Genomic DNA, 23,609 nt, shown 5'->3' on the forward strand with positions numbered 1-23,609 from the left:
GCACCCCAGGGTCCATAGCGGCACTATTCACAATAGCCAAAACATGGAAACAGACAGTCTAAATGCCCATCAACAGAGGAATGGGTACAGAAGAAACGGTACATATGTAATGGAATATTCAGTTCAGTTATTCAGTTATGTCTGATTCTTTGTGACCCCATGAATTGCAGCACGCCAAGCCTCCCTGTCCATCACCAACTCCTGGAGTTCACCCAAACTCATATCCATCGAGTCGGTGATGCCATCCAGCCATCTCAGCCATAAAAAGGAATGTGCTAAGTCACTTCAGTAGTGTCCAACTCTTTACAACCCCATGGACTGCAGCCCACCAGGCTCCTCTGTCCATGGCATCTCACAGGCAAGAATACTGGAGTGGGTTGCCATGCCCTTCTCCAGAAAAAGGAATGAAACAGTGCCATTTTCAGCAACATAGATGGACCTAGAGATTATTATACTAAGTGAAATAAGTCAGACAAAGTCAAATACCATATGATAGCATTTATATGGGGAACCCAAAATATGATGCAAACAAATCTATCTATGAAGCAGAAATGGATTCACAGACACAGAGAACAGATTTGTGTTTACCAAGGGGAGGAGAGGAGGGTTGGACTGGGAGTTTGGGGTTAGAGATGCAAACTATTACATTTAGAATGGACAGACAATAAGGTCTTACTGTATATTGCAGGGAACTATATTCAATATCCTGGGATAAACCATAATGAAACAGAATGTAGTATGTGCGTGTGTGTATACATATATACACACACACAGACACACACACACACATATATATATGTATATACACTCACAACTGCCATCGCAAGAGACACAGGGGTTGGGAAGATGCCCTGGAGCAGGAGATGGCAACCCACTCCAGAAATCCCATGGACAGAGGAACCTGGCAGGCTACAGTCCATGGGATCACAAAGTGCTAGACATGGCTCAGCAACTAAACAACTCTCTCTTTCATATATATATACACATATATACATATACACGCACACATACATATATACATTATATATGTAACAGGCACTAGCTGTACAGCAGAAATTAATACAACATTATAAATCAACTATTTCAATTAAAAAAAAAAAAACCTGTTCCTCCTCTCTCACTCGAGCACCACCATAGATCCTATTTTCTCATTTGCTAATCTCACCTTATACAGTTCTTACACATCCAGACACCTTTTCCAGATTAGCCACAGTTGACCAAGCCTTTTCAAAAAACTTTTTCCTTTGTGACTGACAAGGGATTGTGACTTCCAAATTAAACAGTTCATACAGCTTGATATCAAAGAAACAAGCAACCCAATTAAAAAAGGGCAGAAGATCCAAATAGACCTTTCCCCACAGAAGACATACAGATGGCTAAGAGGCACATGAAAAAAAATGCTCAACAGTGCTAATTACTAGAGACAGGCAAATCTTAACTAGAATGAGATATCACATCACACCAATCAGAATGGCCATCATCAAAAAGTCTACAAATAAATAAACACTCCTATACTGGTTGGTGAGCATGTAAACTGCAGCCAGTGGAGAACAGGAACTGTGGAGGTTCCTTAAAAAACTGAAAATAGAACTACCATATAACACAGTGTCCCTACTCTAAGACATTTATCCAGAGAAAAGTATAATTCAAAAAAATACATACACCTCAATGTCTACTGCAGCACTATTTACAATAGCCAAGACATGTGAATAACTTAAATGTCCATGGATAAATTAATAAAGAATGCATATATATACATATACATCAAAATATTACTCAAGCATAAAAAAGATCAATGCCATTTGCAGCAAATGGCTGGACTTAGAGATTACCATACTGATTGAAGAAAGCTGGAAACAGAAAGATAAATATCATATGATACCACTCCGTACATGGAAGCTAATTTAAAAAAAAATTATAAAAAGTGACCCTATTTAGAAAACAGAAATAGACTCACAGGCATAGAAAAAAACCTACGGTTACCAAAGGGGAAATAAGCAGGAGAAGGATAAATTAGTTAGGGACTCTTATATATAAAATGGATAACCAACAAAGACTGGGATGGGAACTCTACTCAATATCTTGTGATAATCTAAAAGGGAAAACAATCTGAACTAGAATAGATACATATAGATATGTACAACAGAAGCACTTTGCTATACAACTGAAACTAACACACTGTAAATTAGCTATTCTTCAATTAAATAAAAACGCTCTCCTTTGGTTCTCCTAATTCTATACTGAACAGATCCCTTCCTGATCTTTCCAACTGACTATGTCTTGTTAACTGTCTCTGAATCCATTTTATGAGCCAGTACTCTTAAATTCTATTCTCTGCCATCTCTTTTTCACTCCTGTGTAGCAAGGTGATCCTCAGCTTTAATTTCCAACCACCATGTAGATTACTTCCCCATTAATGGTCCTTAACTTAGTAACTCTGCTAAGTCCTAGACCTTCATTTCCAAATTCAGTTCCTAGAGATTCCTAAATCTATCCCCAAATTAAGAACTTCGGGTTATTTTTCCAGATATACCCTCCTTTCAACTTGCTAATTTCTCTTTCCTCTCAACATCTAGGAATGAAAACTTAATGATTTTATCTGATCAGTTCCCTCCAGTCTCAGCCCTCAGGTCCTCTTTCCATTGTCACAGAGCACTTTTCTCATTACCTCATTCATGTTTACCCAAACCATACCAAGAAGTTCTTTCCTCTAGCAGTCTCTACTGCTTCTAGACCTATTATCCTAAACTGCAGCTGTAAAACCTTCAGGAGGCTCTCTGGTGATTCCTAAATAAAAATCAGACATCTTAGCATGATTCTTAAGGGCCTCCACAATATATATATATATTTTAACCTTACCACATATAACATCAGTTCACTTCAGTTGCTCAGTCATGTCCAGCTCTTTGTGACCCCATGGACTGTAGCACGCCAGGCCTCCCTGACCATCACCAACTCCCCGAGTTTACTCAGACTTATGTCCATTGAGTTGCTGATGCCATCCAACCATCTCATCCTCTGCCATCCCCTTCTCTTCCTGCCTTCAATCTTTTCCAGCATCAGGGTCTTTTCAAATGAGTCAACTCTTTGCATCAGGTGGCCAAAGTACTGGAGTTTCAGCTTCAACATCAGTCCTTCCAATGAACACTCAGGACTGATCTCCTTTAGGATGGACTGGTTGGATCTCCTTGCAGTCCAAGGGACTCTCAAGAGTCTTCTAGAACACTACAGTTCAAAAGCATCAGTTCTTTGGCACTCAGCTTTCTTTATAGTCCAACTCTCGCATCCATACATAACTAATGGAAAAACCATAGCCTTGACTAGACAGACTTTTGTTGGCAAGTAATGTCTCTGCCTTTTAATATGCTATCTAGGTTGGTAATAACTTTCCTTCCAAGGAGTAAGCATCTTTTAATTTCATGGCTGCAATCACCATTTGTAGTGATTTTGGAGCCCCCAAAAACAAAGTCAGCCACTGTTTCCCCATCTATTTGCCATGAAGTGATGGGACTGGATGCCATGATCTTCGTTTTCTGAATGTTGAGCTTTAAGCCAGCTTTTTCACTCTTCTCTTTCACTTTCATCAAGAGGCTTTATAGTTCCTCTTCACTTTCTGCCATAAGGGTAGTGTCATCTGCATATCTGAGGTTATTGATATTTCTCCCGGCAATCTTGATTCCAGCTTGTGTTTCATCCAGCCTAATGTTACTCATGATGTACTCTGCATATAAGTTAAATAAGCAGGGTGACAATATACAGCCTTGACGTACTCCTTTTCCTATTTGGAACCAGTCTGTTGTTCCCTGTCTAGTTCTGACTGTTGCTTCCTGATCTGCATACAGGTTTCTGAAGAGGCAGGTCAGGTGGTCTGGTATTCCCATCTATTTCAGAATAGTTCCACAGTTTATTGTGATCCACACAGTCAAAGGTTTTGGCATAGTCAATAAAGCAGAAATAGATGTTTTTCTGGAACTCTCTTGCTTTAACATATTCTATAAAAATAGACATCTTGTTACTACTACCAAAATGCTCTATTTTCTCTTTGCTGTCTGCAGTTCCATAACATTTAGTTCCTGAAATTCAACTCATCTTCAACACCTCATTTAAATTTTGCCTCCGTTGAAGCTCTGTCTCTTTAACTGGAAATAATCAGTCATTTCACAAAATGTAAGTAAAATAATTTTAACAATTTGAGGTAATCCTCTTTGTTTTTTAATGATAGTGGTCAATCTATATTGTGTTTTGTTCTGTGTATATGCCTTATTTTCTTTAATGAAACTATAAACTCCTTGAAGGTAAAGATTTATATAAAATTTATGTTTGTATGCTTAAAGCAGCCAGTACAGGACTTTGCATTTAGTGGGTTCCCAGAAAATCTTTGTTGAATAAAGTGCTCATTTTTGTCAAATGAGTGACATTATTAAAACATGAGACAGTATACTTATTTTTCCATGATCAGTAAATATACTTATTTTCAGTCTGCATTTTTTAAAAAGTAGGGCATATTTTCTGAATTTAAGTAGGATAAGCTCAGCAGTCATTCTGGAGAATACATGCCCACTTAATGCATATATGCTAGTCTCCTTTCCCATTTTCCTTACTATGTCCAAGAAAAAGATTGACTTGACTTTTAGATTTTCTATTGGCATTAAAAGATTAAAAACTCAATATATTCCAAAGCTTCTTAGAAGTAGATAAAAAAGGATAGATATGTACAGTATAAGGATTTACACAAAGGACTTGGCAAATATATTTTATATCCAAGAAACATGATTCTTTATATAATTGTTTTGCTTTAAATTTTCCCCTATTTTGTAGGTCACATTCAAACTATTTGGGAGACTGAAGTAAGCAAAACTCTGTGATGTGAAATTCTCTACCAAGAGCCTTTGAGATAATAATCTTGGTTAGTCAAGACAGAAATCTAACCAGAGATTTTTCCCAAAGTACATCAATTTCCAACCCAAATCAGGAAATAAGAGACATGTGAAAATGAAAAGAAAAATGTAAAATTATACCAACCTTATGAAAAGCAGAATTTGTTCAGTATGTGGGGGTAATGGAAAAGGTTAAATGTTAGTCATTCTAAACCAGTCCTTTGATACTCTTAATGAGGCAGTTAACTGGGGGACAGCTCACGTCACTGGTGGGAAGGTAGACATTTTCTGTATGCAAATTACCACCCCATCCTTTCATCGCTTATGAAAATCTGGAGTTTACAAAAGACTGTATCCCTACAAGAGCATTATATGAGTTGAATGCAAGTCTCTTCTAATAAATGCTGACATGGACACATAGAAAACAAAGGAAATACTGTTAGTTTTGAAAGTGATGTTGAAAAAGATAATGAAGAAAGGGGCAATTTAGACAATTTACATTTGGAAGGAAATGCTAATTATATAATTTATTCATATGGTGATACTTTCCAACACTAGTAGAAACATTTGGGAGACATTAGAAACCAGAGTCTCTGACAGTGCATGAGCTGATGAACTTCCTTTACGTTGGAGTCTCTGATCTGCTCAACGCTCTGAACGTGCTTTAGGAAATGTCCTAGAGCTATTTAAAGAAAATTTCTTTAAATATCTAAAAATAATTTTAAAAAAGAATATGATTCCAGCATCCCATGCTCTGACTTAAAACCTTCAATTAGAAAGAGAAAGCTTATCTGTACATTAGAATTCCAGGAAGCCTGTCACTTTGTTTTCAAATGACACCCTGTGCACAAAGGTAAACCAGGCAGAAAGGCTACCTTTGTGTTTTGATTTTCCATGAGGGAATTCCTTCAGTCATTTGAAGAGAAGCCCCACTGTATATGCTAACACCTGATGTGGAGAAATCTTTGATATATCTTAGACTTCCTATAGAGGGGAAGGGCCTGGCTCTACCTAATTGCCATACCTGTCAGTTTTAGGCCCCCAAAGAAGATACAGTTTAGAATATATATATTAAATGTTAATGTGACCAGCCACTTCAAAATCTACCTCCCTCGCATCTACATTCTCGCCCTCTCTCTCTGTCTTTTTAACATTCAAAGCAACTGAAGCACAAAACAACGTAAGAGCAAGATGAATTACATAAAAGAAGACAACTCATTATTTAGAGTACCTCAGGAATCCTCTGTTTTATTGAATTATTTTCTAACTTCCTTGGCTTTTCACTGATAAAGTCACTGGTAAATTGCTATAATTTAAGATACAGGCTATGCCTGCCTTTTCCTAGAAAGAACATCCCTTGAATCGGGGCAGAAAGCATTATGGGCTCACTGGCAGTTCTAGGACAATAAAATACATACGATCACCACTCCCCTCTCAGTTGATCTTTTCAAATACTTGGAAATATACTATGTTTAATCTCAGAGTTTGTTAGTTCCTATTGTAATCACACAGGCTAAGGTCTATTAGGTATTTTGCAACAACATACCTAGTATTAAGTGCACACACACGCACACACACATATATATATACATATTTGAGAACAGCCAGTTTAAGAGGATGAGCAATGAGAAAAGAGATGAGCAATGATAGCTGTCACCTTTCTATCCAGACGTGTGTCACATTAAGATTCCTATAAAAGGCATCCAAATTGAAAAGGAAGAAGCAAAACTGTCACTATATGTAGATGATATTATAGTATATATAGAAAACCCTCATGTCTCCACCAAAAATATTATTAGAACTAGTAAATGAATTCAATAAATTTGCAGGATACAAAATTAATATACAGAAATTTGTTGCTCTTCTATATACAAATAATGAACTATCAGAGAAAGCAAGAAAACAATCCTGATTAAAATTGCATCAAAAAGAACATAAAACCTAGAAATAAACTTAACCAAGGAGGTGAAAGACCTATACTATAAGACACTGATGAAAGAATTTGAAAATGATGAAACGAATTAGGACGATGTCACCTGTCCTTGGACTGGAGGAACTAATATTATAAAATGTCCAAACTACCGAAGGTAATCCACAGACTTCATGCAAACCCTATCAAGTTACCCATGACATTTTTCACAGATCCAAAACCAAATAACCCTAAAATTTATATGAAACAACAAAAGATTCTGAAAAGTCAATATGATATTGAGAAAAAAAAGAACAAGTTTAGATGAATCTTGCTCCCTGACTTCAGACTACATTATAAAGCTGCAGTAACCAAAATCGCATGGTACTGGCACAAAAACAGACTAACAGATCAATGGAAAAGAAAACAGACTCAAGAAATAAGTCCATGCACCTATGGTAAACTATTTTACCACAGAGGTGAGAATATATAATAGAGAAAAGATAGTCTTTTCAATAAGTAATGCTGGGAAAGCTGCTGCTGCTGCCAAGTCACTTCAGTTGTGTCTGACTCTGTGCGACCCCATAGACGGCAGCTCACCAGGCTCCCCTGTCCCTGGGAATCTCCAGGCAAGAACACTGGAGTGGGTGGCCATTTCCTCCTCCAATGCATGAAAGTGAAAAGTGAAAGTGAAGTCACTCAGTTGTGTCCAGCTCTTTGCGACCCCATGGACTGCAGCCTACCAGGCTCTTCCATCCATAGGATTTTCCAGGAAAGCTAGACAACTACATATAAAAGAATGAGATTAGAACATTCCGTCACTTATCCCCTCCCTTATTATATTCACAATAATCTTAAAATGGATTAAGGACCTAAATGTAAGACCTGAAACCAGAAAACTCCTAGAAGAGAATATAGGCAGGAAATACACAAATCATATCTTTTTTTTTCCTCTCTTAAGGCAAAAGAAATAAAAAAGAAAAAAGCACCTAATTAAACTTTGCACAGCAAAGAAATCCATCAACAAAACAAGATAATCTACTGAGAGAGAGAAAAATATTTGTAAATGACAAGACTGGTAACTACTTAGTATCCAAAATATAGGGCTTCCCTGGTAAAGAATTTGCCTGCAATGCGGGAGACCTGGGTTTGATCCCCGGGTAGGGAAGATTCCCTGGAGAAGAGAACGGCAACCCACTCCAGTATTCTTGCCTGGAGAATTCCATGCACAGAGGAGCCTGGCAGGCTACAGTTCATGGGATTACAAAAAGCTGGACAGGACTGAATGATTTTTACCTCACCTCACCTTATCCAAAATATAAACAGCTCATACAACTCAATATATATGTTTTTTAAAGATAACCCAGTTAAAAATGAGCAGAATACCTGAATAGACATGGTTTTGAAAGAAGACATACAGACAATAGTCACATGGTGCTCAACGTCTCTAATCATTACAGGTGAATGAGTAAAGAAAATATGATATATATATATATATGCATATATATATATATGCAATGGAATATTACTCAGTCATAAAAAATTATGCCATTTTAAACAACATGGATGACCCTAGGAAGAATCATGCTTAGTGAAATAAGTCAGAGAGAAAAAGACAAATACCGTATGGTATCACTTACATGTAGAATCTAAAATAGTAAAACAAGCTAATGAATACCAAACAGAAACAGACTCACAGATATAAAGAACAAACTAGGGGTTACCAGTGGAGAGTGAGAAGGGACTTGGGGCAAGATGGGGGTCTTGGATTAAGATATACAAATGCCAGAAGAAGAAAAAAACAAGAAACAAATGGCACCATGCACTATTGATCTGGACTTCATAAACCAAAAAGCCACCTAAATGTCCTGTGATTAGAGACACAGCCTTATCTGTAATGAAATCACAAGCAGATTACTTAGCAACAGTCAAAGAGTAGACAGCCTGTTACTACATTTAGGTCAAATCTCATGAGAAACAATTAGGATGCATGTAGCTCCATATCCCCACATTCTGGTGAAACACGTATTTAAGAATACCATAGAAAATAAGACGGATGCCATCACATTTCACTTACAGACTCTGCGTGTTCCATCACTGCTAACACAAAGAAGACATACTCTTGACCACTTTGGAGCTGCTTGTTTGTAAATCCACCATAATGTTTGTCATCCCCCAGGGTGAACTCAGTGGGAAGGACATCAAAATGAGCGGCAATATATGGCTTTAATTCAACTTCTCTTCCATGACGGAGGCTTCTGCGTTTCCTAGATATCTCTTTAAGCAACTTAAAGAAAAAAAGTGGGAAACAGAGAAAGAAATGTAAACAATAATAACCCAACTTAACGACAGTTTAATAAGGGAAATTAATTCAGAGCTGGGAACAACCCAAATACAATGTGTCCACTTCTCACACATGTCAGCATTACTAAATCTCAGTCTGTCTTCCAAATGCCTATCCTCCTGGTAAGGTAAGACACTGCATTGCGGGTGCAAGGCTCAGGCCATAAACATAGCGCAATTAGATCCTTTACTGGTAGCTCACATCATTGTCCACTCGAATGAAATCCTTTCAAGGGACAAGAAAGAATTACAACTTGTCTATGGAAAAAAAAGTCAGTTTGATTCACAAAAGCCTGTCATGCAGGCTTTATCACTGTGATTTATTAAACAAGTACTAACCTCAGATAAAGTCAAAGACCAACATTTTGAAGAGATTAGTACCATGTTAGACTGCTCTTAGTAATGACATAATTTGGATGATGTATAGTCCCTCAAATAAGCATAAAATAGACTTTGATGACCAATTTTTAATTAACATTTTAAAGAGACATTGTCATTTATTTAACAATTTTTGGCTTGACTTGTCTCCTTGATTAACCATTTAGGGTACAATTCCTTGCATTTATCACGACAACTAGTTTTTTCAGAGCTAACAGCTCTCTGGAGATATTAAATTATCTAGCTAGGTGATAAAGGCAGGTTAGAGATAAAATAATCATATTACCCAGAATGAAACAAACATAAACATGCATATATACAAATCCTTCGTGTATTTTGAAAAGGAAAAAACAGTATAAATTATGGTTTGATACTCTATTGTTTTTAGAGTCACTATTTGGAGAAAATCATGTTAATGATATGACAATTTCAACATGATGACTAAGTTCTCACCGCTCCCATTAAATACTGATATTTTATAGGGCTTAGGGAAAGTTTATAGCAGTCTGAGATGCCTTTGAATCTAAGAGGCAACTTAACTGTTTTTTTGAAAGAATGCTGATTTATTTTACTACCTTTATAGAGAAGACTGTTTATCTGAGACCCTACACAATGAAAGCCAGGCTTCTGTAATCATAACAGCTGCAGACTATACACACGGCAAATACCAAAAGCTTCTGTTAGGAACTTGATGGTAAACTTGTCTCTAACACAAAGTTGTAAATGTGCTAAGCTGGTCAAAATTATAACCTAAAGTGTAAAAATTACTCTTTTGTAATTATTATATATAATTTGTGCCCATGTTATTGAATATTTAATTTATAATGTTCTCAAATTTTCTGTTAAAATTTGAGTTTATTGATACAATTAAAATTATTTAACATGTAAGCTCTTTTATGAAAACCACAATAGACTTCTTTAGCAAAATTGGACCATCTCATGATAAATTCAGATATACTGATCATTTACGGATCAGCTGGCCTAAAATAAAGCTAGTCTAGAAATATAGCACTATCTTTCAATCCTGTTGTCAAATTTAGGTTTTCTTATAATAATGATAATGGCAATAATAATTGTATTTGTTAGGCACTTACTAGGTGCCAGGCACCATTCTCAAGAGACTAAACATAGCTTATTTCATTTACTCATAAAAACTCTATAAGATAGATTATTATTACCTCTATATAAATGAGGAAACTGAGGCACAATAGAAAGTAATAATATTGGATTCAATTGGTAAAATGAAATTATTTGTAAGATATTTTTTCCAACCATATTTTTGTTTACTTGGAGGCCGCACAATATTAAAGAAACACAAATGCAACATTAGGCTAAATTAATACTCTTAATTGTTTTAACTGAGTCTATACTTAAATATATAATTTTTGTGTATCTGCTTTCATTAACACAGAAAAATGCATACTTTCTTTTTTTTCTGGATTCTTTAAATATTTTTTAAAATTCTGATGTAAATGTTTAATATATACTTGAAAAGTCACTACACAGGTTCTTGTTGATATGCAGGAGATGAAGGGCCATTAGTTTGAGAAGGACAAATGCAGTACAGATAAGCTGAAAAGCTTTTTGAAGTTGGTTAATCAGAAACATTTACCATCAGTTGTTTATGCAACTGTGTCCCCTCTTCTACTTCACTGATCAAACCCTACCTTGATTTTATTCATACTTCAGATGTAGGCAACTGTCATAATTCATCCATATCACTGTCATGAGTGAGTACCTTTTGCTGGGGTTTCTTTAGAAGACTTACAGGAAGTACCTTAAAATATTTCAGTGTTTTGGTCCTCCTTAGGCCAATGCTGCCATTCCCTAAGGTCAAACCTGGAACCTTAGGCTGCCCTAACCTCTGTGGGATGCTTCCTGTGTTATACTTTAAATGGGTCAAGTGTGCTCAAATGACATGAAGTGAGCCAATATGTTCAAGTTACAACCACAAATGACCACATTATTTTATAGCAAGCCTTTGAAGTACAATGCGATGAAAAGCTTATGATATATTATAAGACTTGCCCTGAATTAAATATAACTAATATTTTTAGGAGTCATTCTGTCCAAAATTCATTTTGACTATCAAGGTCTGCTCTGCCCAGTCTGACCTTGACAACTAAGACTTCCAGTCTACGAATTTATTATGTGAAGATTCTACCCAGACAAAGGATAAATGAGCTCAGAAGACAATACTGAGAGTGACTCTGTTTAGAAAGCCTCTTTCTATTTTTTATGGGCCTCGATGTGAAGCACACATGTGGAAATCCCCTTAGGCCACCATTCTATTTGATGATAGGGTTTCAGTGATTTGAATTATAGGCCTTTCTAAAAAATCACTTGGTCAAATACATTTAAGAGAGGAACACAGCTTTGTCAAACCTGGCAGTACCAAGCTATAGATAAAATTACTACAATGCTTTTATTATCCATGGTAGGAAAAAAAAAAAAAAAAACCTGTCTGTAGGAATCAGAAACTGGATGAGTAAGCACAAAGTGAGGCCATAGCCTACTTTCATTTGTTCCCCTCCACAATAGTTACAAGATGTATTGGAGGTAATTCCAGAAGATATATCAAGGGCTTTAGTTTTTTATCAGAAATAATTTTCATTTTCCAGTCAATGCATATCTTATTTCTTCCACCATTAATTCTACAATGTGGTCTCAATTATATCAGTAACAAAAGTAGGAAAGAACCCATCCTGACCCCAAAATTTTGAATTAATAAATGTTCTTTATCGAACTATTATACAGATTAATGCACCACAACTTGTGGGATGATTAAAATGACCCTTTGTTATGGGAATCAGCAGCAGAGACCCATAGAATTTAATTGCAAGAAAGTTCAATGTCATATAGCTCTATACTTTAATCCATTAGAATTGCTGTACATTTTGGAGGTTAAAACCTGGCTATAAAAGAGAATCAGCCTGCTATTACTTACTATCAAATGGCTCTACTTCTAAGGAAAGCTTTTTTTTTTTAAAGTATTTGATGTCATTTTTGGCTTGGATCTTAACTCCTTGGAAACTGTTTTTTTCAATAGATAGAAAGAATCAGATTTTATAACTTGCCTTTCCATTTTAAGTCCAATTCTAACTGAATTCTGTATTTTAGCTGAGAACTGTTTAAAATAATAAAGAATATGTTAGGATTAACTGATCAGTTGCAAGTAAACCATGACTTGCTTCAGAATGTTTACGGAACAGCTCATCAGCTGGCATTTTCAGATAGACTCCTCTGACAGCATAAAAAGGGTTTAGTTCCTTTAATATCAGCAGAAAAGAAATGTAAAATATAAAGCCTATATTACTTGACAACATTATAGAAATGTGCTTCATTTTACGCTCCTTCAATGCTTATCTAATCACTACACGTTGACCCCAAACACAGTCCTAACCTTGAACTCATCTCCCATTCCAAACTTGATCAACTTGAAGTCAGATAAATGAAATGGGTGATGATGAACCATACTTCTAGGGATGACATACATTTGCCAAAAGAAGTTAACAGTTCTTATCTCTCAAGATCATAGTCTCCTTAGTACAGACATGAATGAAATAAACATCTCCCTGTAATGTAGTTGGGAAATTCCTGCTTTTCTTTACTTTGTAAGAACTAATTTGATGGAGAGAAAATACCTAAGAATAACATGTTGAGTTATAAGATGTACAACATGCTGTAAATAAATTCAGTACATTAAAATATCATATTTCCCCAAATAGGGACTTTTGGCTTTTTATTTGACTTCGGAACTGGTTCAGACTAGAATCATATTAAAATCATAAAGTCTCTCCTATATGGTATTTCAAAATGTGAACCCCAGCCATTAATTTGCTGTGGTCCTCTGAGGGTCTGGCTTAACCCTTCCAATCACACTTTTCTCATCTAAATGGAAGTATGAAAAATTAGCTCTTGTTCTGTATTGTATGTATTCACTTTCAAAAAAAAGTTCTTTTTGCAAAAACAATACCAAGGTACTTACTGTTGTTATTGTAAGATTTTAGAAATTAAAATCATACTACCTTATGGTACTTTTGTACCATATTTCTTGCTCAGCTCAAAATTCTGTGATTTGTTTTGTTTGCTCCTAAAGTTATATGCATTTTTGATTCTGAAATCCTATAAAACACAGAAGGTAGTAAAAATGTGCTAATCAGCACAATTCTGTCAGCAACTGGTCAAGAACACATAGTAGGTCAAGTGTTGAACTCTGGTGCAAACTGTAACTTAGCATTTTTAACAACCTCAGCTACCACTGCCCTAATGAAGTGGACCTTGGAATTCCTAACAGTGGTGATTAAGTCTTTGCTGACAATTCACTTCTCCTTCCACACCTCTGCATTATGTTTTACAAGGAGCAAGGGGCAAAATATTAAAGCCAACAAAGATTAGATAGGTTGTAAGCTTTACAGCAGCTTAATGTCTTTTAATTAAAGAAAAAGCTCTTTGTTGGGATCCCAAGAGGTTAACATGCCCATAGCACTGAACCATCCAACTAGCCAGCCATGTAGGAGCTGGTCTGCCCAGATCAGATGCTGCAAGGTCTCCATAGAGAGGAGACATTTATTTTAAAAATTAAGTAACTAATGAAAGATACCACCCAAAACACAGTTTACCTCATCTAATTCCATTTCATCTGGACTCTCCCATGGCTTGATAAATTTCCCACGAGATTTCTTCAAAGGCACAATTATTATGTAGTAACCTCTGCACGAGAATAGACAGATAAAAATAAGGTTAGTTCAGAGGGAAAAGAAGATGGATATATCCTTAAATCTTCCACAGACCAGTGATTGAGATTGAAAGCAAATTATGAATATGGAGTGACTTGTCCATCAATGACAAATAACCACCTGTTTGTTCAATTTTAAAAACAACATGGGTAGACATTTATGTGTAACTTCAATGATCTTGTATGGTAATATTACTATGGTTGACTGCCCTTTATTAGGTATCATAAACAGAACAGAAAGAGTTTGTTAGTACCCTGTTGCTGGACACATGCAAGGCAGGTATATTGAAATCCACCACCACAGGCTGCTGAGCCAAGAATTTTCTATGACATTAATTTATAAGAGGGTTTTTTAAAAAGAAGATGTGTAATAAAAATTACTCTGTGCTATGCTTAGTTGCTCAGTCATGTCCGACTCTGCGATGCCATGGACTATAGTCTGCCAGGCTCCTCTGTCCATGGGGATTCTCCTGGCAAGAATACTGGAATGGGTTGCCACGCCCTCCTCAAAAATTACTCTAAGCTCATACAAATGCCTGTACAATGATGATGATTTTGTTTATACACCATATAAGTACTTTTTATTTGGAAAAAATAAAAGCATAAAAATTACTTATCTCACAGTTATTAAATATATAAAGGCATACAGATTCTCCTCGCTTTCTACCCATCAAATTGCACATCTTCAGGTAGAACTGCAGAAATTTTGAGACAGTTACTATCTGAGGCTTTCAAAATAGATTTTAATATAATACAATTACAGGAAAAGACAAAAAGATTAATAAGCAAGTCCTCACATTGAGAATGGTCAACTCCACTTTATGTATAACAGAACCTGTCCCCAAACAGATACAGGTTATTTGTAAAATTATTTTGTGACTTCTATATAGTGTATACCCTGCTCTGGTATTCACAGGGACTCTGTTCATACTGATTTTTGGTAGTTCCTATACAAAGACTTTGAACATAGATGTATAATAACAGTTAGCACATTAATCACTTCCTACTGTTCATGTATTATAGGAAATGCATAATTTCACTTTGCCCTGTTTAAAAAAAAAAAACACTTTAAGAACAGGTAACTGACCAAATAAATAAATAAATAAAATTCACAGAGACTGAATAATTGCTCAAGATAAAACAGTAACGGGATATAAGTGAAAGTGAGAGTCACTCGGTCGTGTCTGACTCTGCGACCCCACGGACTATACAGTCCATGGAATTCTCCAGTTCAGAATCCTGGAGTGGATACCGTTCCCTTCTCCAGGGGATCCTCCCAACTCACGGATCAAACCCAGGTCTCCCGCATTGCAGGTAGATTCTTTACCAGCTGAGCCACAGGGGAAGCCCAAGGGGAAATAAAACTATATATTATACCTACATACATATATTTACGTGTGTGTGTGTGTGTGTGCTTAGTCACTCAATCATGTCTGACTCTTTCCAACCCCATGGACTGTAGTCTGCCAGGTTCCTCTGTCCCTGGGATTTCCCAGGCAAGAATACTGTAGTGGGTTGTTATTTCCTTCTCCAGGGCATCTTCCCAACCCAAGGACTGAACCCACATCTGCTGCATTGTAGGCTGACTCTTTACCACTGAGCCACTGGGGAAGCCCATATGTGTGTATGTATGTATGTGTGTATGTTTGTATGTATGTGTATATGTGTGTATGTATGTGTGTGTGTGTGTATAAACTATGGCAAGAGTCTGCTTTTGTTTCATTTATTTTGTATCATAAAGCACTTCTTAGACTCTACATTTTGTGGAAATTTATTGTGGAAATGAACACACACCTTTAGAAGAGAAGGCTGCCACTCAGGAAAGGAATGAGAATAGGATGGGCTCCATCAAGCTTGTGTCACATTCTATTACAGAGATTAATTACACACACAGGAGCCTTCATTGTTCTTTTTTTTTTTTATTTTTTTTTTATTTTTTTTTTTTTGCCTTCATTGTTCTTAAAGCAAAATCTGTAATAAACTCAGCAAATCTTGTGTGATTAAGAACTCCATTTCCACAAACAGAGTCTAGAGCAACTCTATCCAGTATGGTAGCCACTAGCCTCCAGTGGTTATCAAGCACTTAAAATGTGGCTAGTCTGAACTGACAGCTGCTCTATACAAAACAATGGATTTCAAAGACTTGGTATGAAAAATAAATGTAAACTATCATAGCAATATTTTTTAATAATGGTCACATATTAAATGATAATACTCTGGATATATTGGGCTTCATAAAATATGTAATTAAAATTAATTACATCCATTTCTTTGTACTTTTCACCACACCTGCTAGAAAGTGTAATATTTCACATGTGGCTCTCATCGCATTTGCTGGGCTGTGGAGATCTAGAATGTTTCTAGTAAAGAATGTGGCATCCAGAGACACATCTAGCCCAGAATGTAGGTTCTGCCACTAATAAGCCGTGTGATCCTGGGCTGATCATCTAACATCCCCGAATCTCAGCTGCACATTCTGAGAATGTGAGTAAATAATATCAGACTTACTGAGGGAAAATAAATGGACACAAAGTGCTCAGAACAGTGTGTATCACAGAGCACTTAACAGAAACCAGCTGCTACTGGCTGGTACTGACCACCATAGTGGGAGAGACGGACGAGAACACGGACACAGGGGGACAGTGAAATCCCCTGAGATGCAGATTAAAGGACTTATCAAACTTTTTTTTTTCCCTGACCGAGAAATTCAGGTCAAACCAGACAGCAGTAGGTGCATTCTCTCCATGGTGCTCTGAACAACTCATCAGCAGGCTCATGGAATCACATCACTTAGCCATCCATTTTCTTTCCTACAAATAATCTTGATGAGCAAGGAGGGTGAGGAGAAGGAAGAGTAGAGTACATGAGCAAGGCCAATATCTTTTATTTTATGATCCAGAGTAAGCTTCCTCCTTTTCCTGTCCTCCCACCACCTGAAGGATTTGCCAAACAAGTCCATCATGTTAAATCAGCTTGGAGAAGAATGACAGGGGCTGCAACCTAGCGTACAAAATGACACTGCAGGTGGGCTTGATAAACACACTTGTCAGGGAAACTCTTGCTTTTCACTACCAATTGCACAAAGAATAGCTTCTCTTTGCCTAAAGCGATGATACTGCACGTCATCAGGGAGTTCCCATTGTTTTCCTTCAGAATCTTCTAAATCCAGGTTAAGCTGATGAACTCTTAATTTTATTTCTGTTTTCATACTCTGCGTTGCCACTCTTGTACCTGGAAAAAGAATTCATTCTTCCTTCTGCAGCACTCCTTGACTACCCATGTCATTTGTGGCTCAGATAAGAATTGAACAGCCTCCCCCATAACAATTAATTACAGCGTGGCCAGACATCCATAACCTTTTCTCTCCAAGATCTCTAAAGCATTCAATGAGGGCAGGCAAAATGGAACCTGCTTCAAAGTAGCTCTCACCTCCTGAAGAAATGAGGAGGCGGGAATTTGGAACTCCTGGGTCTAAGTCCATACATTTCAATTATATTCTCAGCAATTACAATTTCATAAACCACCACCCATTAGCCTTTCCTGAAGCTTAACCATCCCCTCAGGATATTGCTTCCACTGTAGACTTCTCCAGTAGTGGCATGTCACTTTACCCCTCTCCCTCGGCCATGAGCCTCACGTTTAGGGCTTGGGGTTTCTTTCCTAGTTCCCTGTTGCTTCTTGCAGGTGTCTTTCCCTCTACCCTTTTGCTACAAAATACAATGTGCATGCATCTGTGTGTGCATGCTCAGACTTGTCTGATTTTTTGCAACAACATGGACTGTAGTAGCCCGCCAGGCTCCTCTGTCCATGGGATTTTCCAGACAGAAATACTGGAGTGGGTTGCCATTTCCTACTCCAGGGTATCTTCCTGACCTAGGGACTGAACCTGTATCTCTTATATCTCTTACATCTCCTGCATCGGCAGGTGGATTCTTTACCTCTGCACCACCCACCCTGGGTTGATGGTCTTTTTTTTTTTCCCTCAAACTCTGCCATCATTTTGGGTGATTTAACCGTTCAGAGGGCTGGCCCATGAACCACCTAAGGTTCAAAATTCCTTGAACTCTTTTGTTCCAAAACCCACATCCTCCACTCCACCTTAGCTGAAATCTATCATTGCCTTTCTCTGTGCCTGAACACAAGGAGCAGTATACAGTTTGAAAAGTAATGAACAGGGTAGAATGATGCTATAAGTTCATATTCAGCAAACTCCAATAGAAGTTCAGTGATGCCTATCAATATGACCACCACAGTTTCAATGTTCACAGAAACTTTTCCAAACTTTCTTTCCTGGCCTCAAATCCTGGATGCTCATGCCTCTCTGCTACAAGATGGCTTTATGTCTTATATACAGAGGAAAAAAAAAATTAGACAAGAATACCCTCCCTCTCTAACAAACTACAAGACCACCTATATCTGGATGCAAACTGTAGTCTTTCTCAGTGGTACAGTAGAAGGGCTGGCTCCACTTTTCAAGGTCAGTTACTTTTTCTTGAATTGGGTTCCACATCTCACTCTTTGGATGCTGACCATACATCATACTCCTTGCTTTTGTTGATTAGTCGCTAAGTTGTGCCTGATTCTTTGCAACCCCACGGACTGCAGCATGCCAGGCATCCCTGTCCTTCACTATCTCCTGGAGTTTGCTCAGACTCATATCCATTGAGTCAGTGATGCCATCTAGCTATCTCATTCTCTGTTGCTCCCTCTCCTCCTTCAATCTTTCCTAGGATCAGGGTCTTTTCCAGTGAGTTGGCTCTTCACATCAGGTGGCCAAAGTACTGGAGCTTCAGCTTCAGCATCAGTCCTTCCAATGATACTCAGGGTTGATTTCCTTTAGGATTGACTGGTTCTAGTTTCCCATATGTCTGAATATCTCCATCCTCACTGGATTCTATCCATTAGATTTCAATCACTGGAAGGACAAAACAAACCACATCCCGATCCAGTCATCACTCTCCTACCTCTTGCGGCCCCAGTACTGAGAACAGTCCTTGCTGTTCTCTAGGACTTTACCTTCCACTCACTCCCCAGTCAATGGTCCTCTAGCTTCTGCCCCATCCACCACCTCACCACCTTCACCAGGGTCCTCAAGCTTGCATCAAAAGGAGAGTTTTGGACTCTCTTACTTGATCTGAGTATTCATAAGACCCTACAGGAAACATTTTCAGTTCTTCCTCTGTATCCAGCTCTCGTAGTTTTCTACTAAGATCTCTCACCATGTTAACCTTATGTCTTTAGCAGGATTTATTATCTGCTACCCAGCTTTTCAGTAAGGGTGGAATTCCTCAAGGATCTGGCCAAGGATTTCTCTTTCCGTCCTCATTTCTTGCCATGTGATCTCATTCCAGCTCAGGGAATCAGTTAACCCCTCAATGCAGATCATTTACAGATTCGTACCTTCAGCCAAGAGTGCTCCTCTGAACTCCACAGTGTCTCCCATTCCAACTTTATATTTCCATTTCTATGTCACAATAGTACCTCAAATTTACTGGGGTTAAAATAAAACAACAACAAAAAATGTGGCTCCAAAATAAATCCTCTTTCAATACTGCACCATGATCCATTTTAGTGCATGCTGTAAACCTAGGTGTTATCAGTGACAATCTGAGTTAACTCTCTCCCTCTCTCATACCCAAGTTACCATCAAACTCTACTACTTCCAAACTCTCTATAGTGCGTTCATTTCTCCTCCTCCCTACTGCCACTGCTTCAGCTTTATTCCATTGTCTCATGCTTGGATTACTTCTAAATTTCTCTCTCCAATGAATTTAACCTCCTTTAGTCCAATCTCTGAAATTTTGGAATATTCTACAATAGAAAATCAACTGTAACATTTCCATTTTTAAAAACTTTTCAATGGATCCTGGAATTTATCTCTCTGTGTCCTGTGAGCTATACCCTGCTGGGCTTTTAGTTTCTTGAATTTACTTTGGTCCATTCCATCTTTGATCATTCTGTACCATCTGTTTAGAAACTTCTGCCACTCCCAACAAATTCCAAGTTAACTCTTCTCTTTTCTCAAATAGCAACTCATTTTTTACTGCCAGACTGAAACCTTTCCTGACGTCTGATTAGATCAATGATCACAACTATATGGTCTTTAAGGAACCATTTTTTTAATTGATAATTTTCTTCTATGTTTAAGACATGTTTGCATTTTTTCAAAATGCATTCCCAGAACAGATATACATATATTCCCCAAATTTGTTGACTTTGCCATTTTATCACTGAATTCTTCACTGAAAAGTAGAAGTGGGTAAAGTGGGTAATTCTTGGGGATTTATGCCTCTCCTAGATCAGGGCAGTCAAAAACATTTTAGAACTCTTCTCTTGCACTAGAACTTTCCAACTTGAGACCTCATCAAGCTTCTTCTTTCAATCCAAACCAGCAACAACATACCTGAACAGAATTTGTAAAATATTTAACTCCTTACTACAAAGGTTCTTTTCGATACAGCAAAGTTGTGACCCTAGTTACAATCTCACAGGATATAAGGAAAGTAAGATAACTGATAGGATGAGTAAAATGAGGAACTAACATGTCCCGACAAGCTCGTAACAACCAAATCATATGAACTCAAAGAACCTGATCTAAATTAAAAAAAAAAAAAATGCTTTTGGACATAGATCAGCTTTATATTGGAGAAGGAAATGGCAACCCACTCCAGTACTCTTGCCTGGAGAATTCCATGGACAGAGGAGACTGGTAGGCTACAGTCCATATGGTCGCAAAGAGTCAGACACAGTTGAGTCACTAACACATCAATAGCAGTGAAAACACTCTGCCTGTCTAACTCAAGCTTGGTGTTTAGCCTTCAAATACTCTTTCCAACAGAGACCTTAACTATTAAACTAATAGAAAAATAAATAACTTGAGAATCAATATATTTGAGAAAGCCCTGGACTACTTATAAAGCAAGCTGCGTTTTCCCAGTATATTAGATTTAATTAGGTAAGTTAAATCTAACCTTCAGAATTTTAATTATACTAAGTAAAGTTTTACTAATTTTATTTAATATGTTATCATCAAGGGGCCCAGCTCCATATAATTATATGGGAAGGTGAACTCTGGTCTTTGTGGAAGTCCCACTTCAAATTGAGGAAAGCTTTTTGTATTAACAGTCCATATTGCATTCTTGAACTCATTATTTAACTGGGAGGTCAAAATTTGTCTCAGAGTTTAATGATGAATGTCATGCCTTGCATAATTTTTTGATATATATATATATATATATATATATATTGCTATGGTCATTTGGGTATATATACTGTTTAACTCAAATTAATTAACCACAGAAAAACCAAAGCTGTCTGAATGATCTTTCCAGTTTCTGTGTTTAAATTAAGGTTTCTAATCTTCTAAGCTATGTGTTGTCAGACATTATTAATTGCCTTAAGTTCCATTTTCATCAGTTAGAAAATGGCAGGTGATAGTACTGTCCTGTGGGTAGCCTCTTTATTTCTTGCCTCTAAATTCACATGACAACCTACCAATTGTAGTGTTCCACATTTAACATATTTTTCTAAAATCTGTGGCTGAGCATTTGTAACTGATTCCTCTTGATTCTGAGGTGTGTCTGGGGCCGTCCTATTGATGCCTAATTGTCATGGAGTTCTTACGCGTTTATGATGGTTTTAGGAAAAAATGTCCTTGTTTGGTCAATACATTTTATGGTCAGAGGCACAGTTGTGGTTCAACATGTAGACTCTGGAGCCAGACTGCCTAAGCTCAAATCTTTCCTCTCTGCTCTTGTGTTACCAGGACAAATCATTGGGTTGGCCAAAAGATTTGTTTGGGTTTTTCTATAATAGCTTACAGAAAAGCCTAAACTTTTTGGCCAGCTCAATAGTATACTACCTTATAGCTTCCTCAGCTGTAAAATGATGAAGGCCCTTGGTGTGAAGATTATAGCAGTCACTGTGTGCAGCGTCCTTTGAAGAATACTTAGGAAGTTCTCTGTCCTTATTAACTATTAGCAGTAGCAACTCTGATCTTGCTTGGGCCACTTAGTGTCTCTGAGCCTCACCTTACTACCTGTAAAAGGGGAGAACACCTATCTTATAGGTGGGAAACTTAAGTCAAATGATGTAATACATTCAGTAAATTGTAAAGTGCTACACATATTTAAGCCTTTACCATGTCAATAACAAAAATATGTTTAATCAATTAAATACTAAATAGCTTATAAATTAAAACACTGAGCTGCTACTAGTGGTGCCATATATCATGAGTCAATTTTGCTTCTAAGAATGTCTACTTTTTATTTTTGTAAAGAAAGATAATCTGAAAGCCAAATCAGTAAGATCAAAGAAACTTGAAATTTCATAGAATGCTCTTTTTCTTCATTTTTGTTTTTCAGAAACATGAAATTGTTGCTATGGAGTTAATTTACATTAGGTACCTTCTGGCAGCTTTTTCTCTGAGTACAATCTGTGTGGTGCTTCTTTCTTTCTTTTTTTTTAACCAACCAGAGTAAAGTCCTGCTCCACACAGTCACAGAAGTCCCCTTTGTTACCACAACTTGCTTCTGTAGGACGGTGGCATTGCTCAAGTTCCTGATCAGCATCCTGTCCCCTTAGTGTATTCAAACAGAAGGTTGAAGTCCCACAAAATCCCTAATACTAGAACCTGCAATACCCCCATGGCTGTTCCACAAGAAATCTGTCCTTTCCCTAAAGGATTGCTCAGCTTCTCCACACAAAAGCCAAGTGTGAAATCCCAGAAGCAAGGAGCTCTACCTGCATTATGTTTAAAAGAGACAGATTTATGTTTAGACGGTGAGGAGTTCAGGTCTGGGGATTAAGATCTCTCAGTTTTCTTGGCCAGAAACAAGGAAAGCACAGTTTCTGTTGATAAAACAGCCTTTCAATAATCGAAATTGTATTTTGATAGAAAAACAAACTAGACTCATTTTTGTAGTTAGCTTTTACATAAATCCAAATTAGCAACCCACTCCAGAACTCGAATCAATTCTTTCCTCGTCCCTCATTTTTTCTGTCGAATATTTACCAGAAACCTCCATTCTAATATCTGAACTTACCAATGACTGCAAGTGGCACAGCCTGGCACACAGCTTTTTGTCATATCTGATGATGCCACATGAACCAACCTAAAGACTAGATGGGTAACTTTATGCTATTGCTCCTCTAGGAAACATAATGAATAGGAATTATCTGGAGCTTTTTGCTAACATATTTGCTTTCCATTTCCTACGGTTCTTATACCCTTCCCCAGTTTTGTCTTTTGCTCTTGTTTTTTTCCCCAGTGTTTAGAATATATTTATGGGAATTTCTAGAGCATATATTTTTTTTTTCCATAATGGTCTGCTTTCTTTTTCTGATCTGTAATAGTCTCTCATCT

The 23,609-nt window shown here is 37.2% G+C and overlaps 1 protein-coding gene across 15 annotated transcripts in view; it reads right to left on the minus strand.

Moving 5' to 3' along the window:
* PTPRD (protein tyrosine phosphatase receptor type D) overlaps positions 1 to 23,609 on the minus strand; it is a 443,130-nt gene that overhangs the window by 150,077 nt on the left and 269,444 nt on the right. For all 15 annotated transcript variants that reach the window (XM_069576561.1, XM_069576552.1, XM_069576559.1 and 12 more), the window contains 2 exons: positions 14,130 to 14,220; positions 8,864 to 9,073 (listed from right to left, as the gene is read on the minus strand). In XM_069576561.1, the coding sequence (XP_069432662.1) occupies positions 8,864 to 9,073; positions 14,130 to 14,220 (301 nt within the window). The remainder of the gene's footprint in view (positions 1 to 8,863; positions 9,074 to 14,129; positions 14,221 to 23,609) is intronic.

Source organism: Ovis canadensis, chromosome 2 (assembly GCF_042477335.2).
Source record: "Ovis canadensis isolate MfBH-ARS-UI-01 breed Bighorn chromosome 2, ARS-UI_OviCan_v2, whole genome shotgun sequence".
In the NCBI taxonomy this organism is placed as follows: Eukaryota; Metazoa; Chordata; class Mammalia; order Artiodactyla; family Bovidae; genus Ovis; species Ovis canadensis.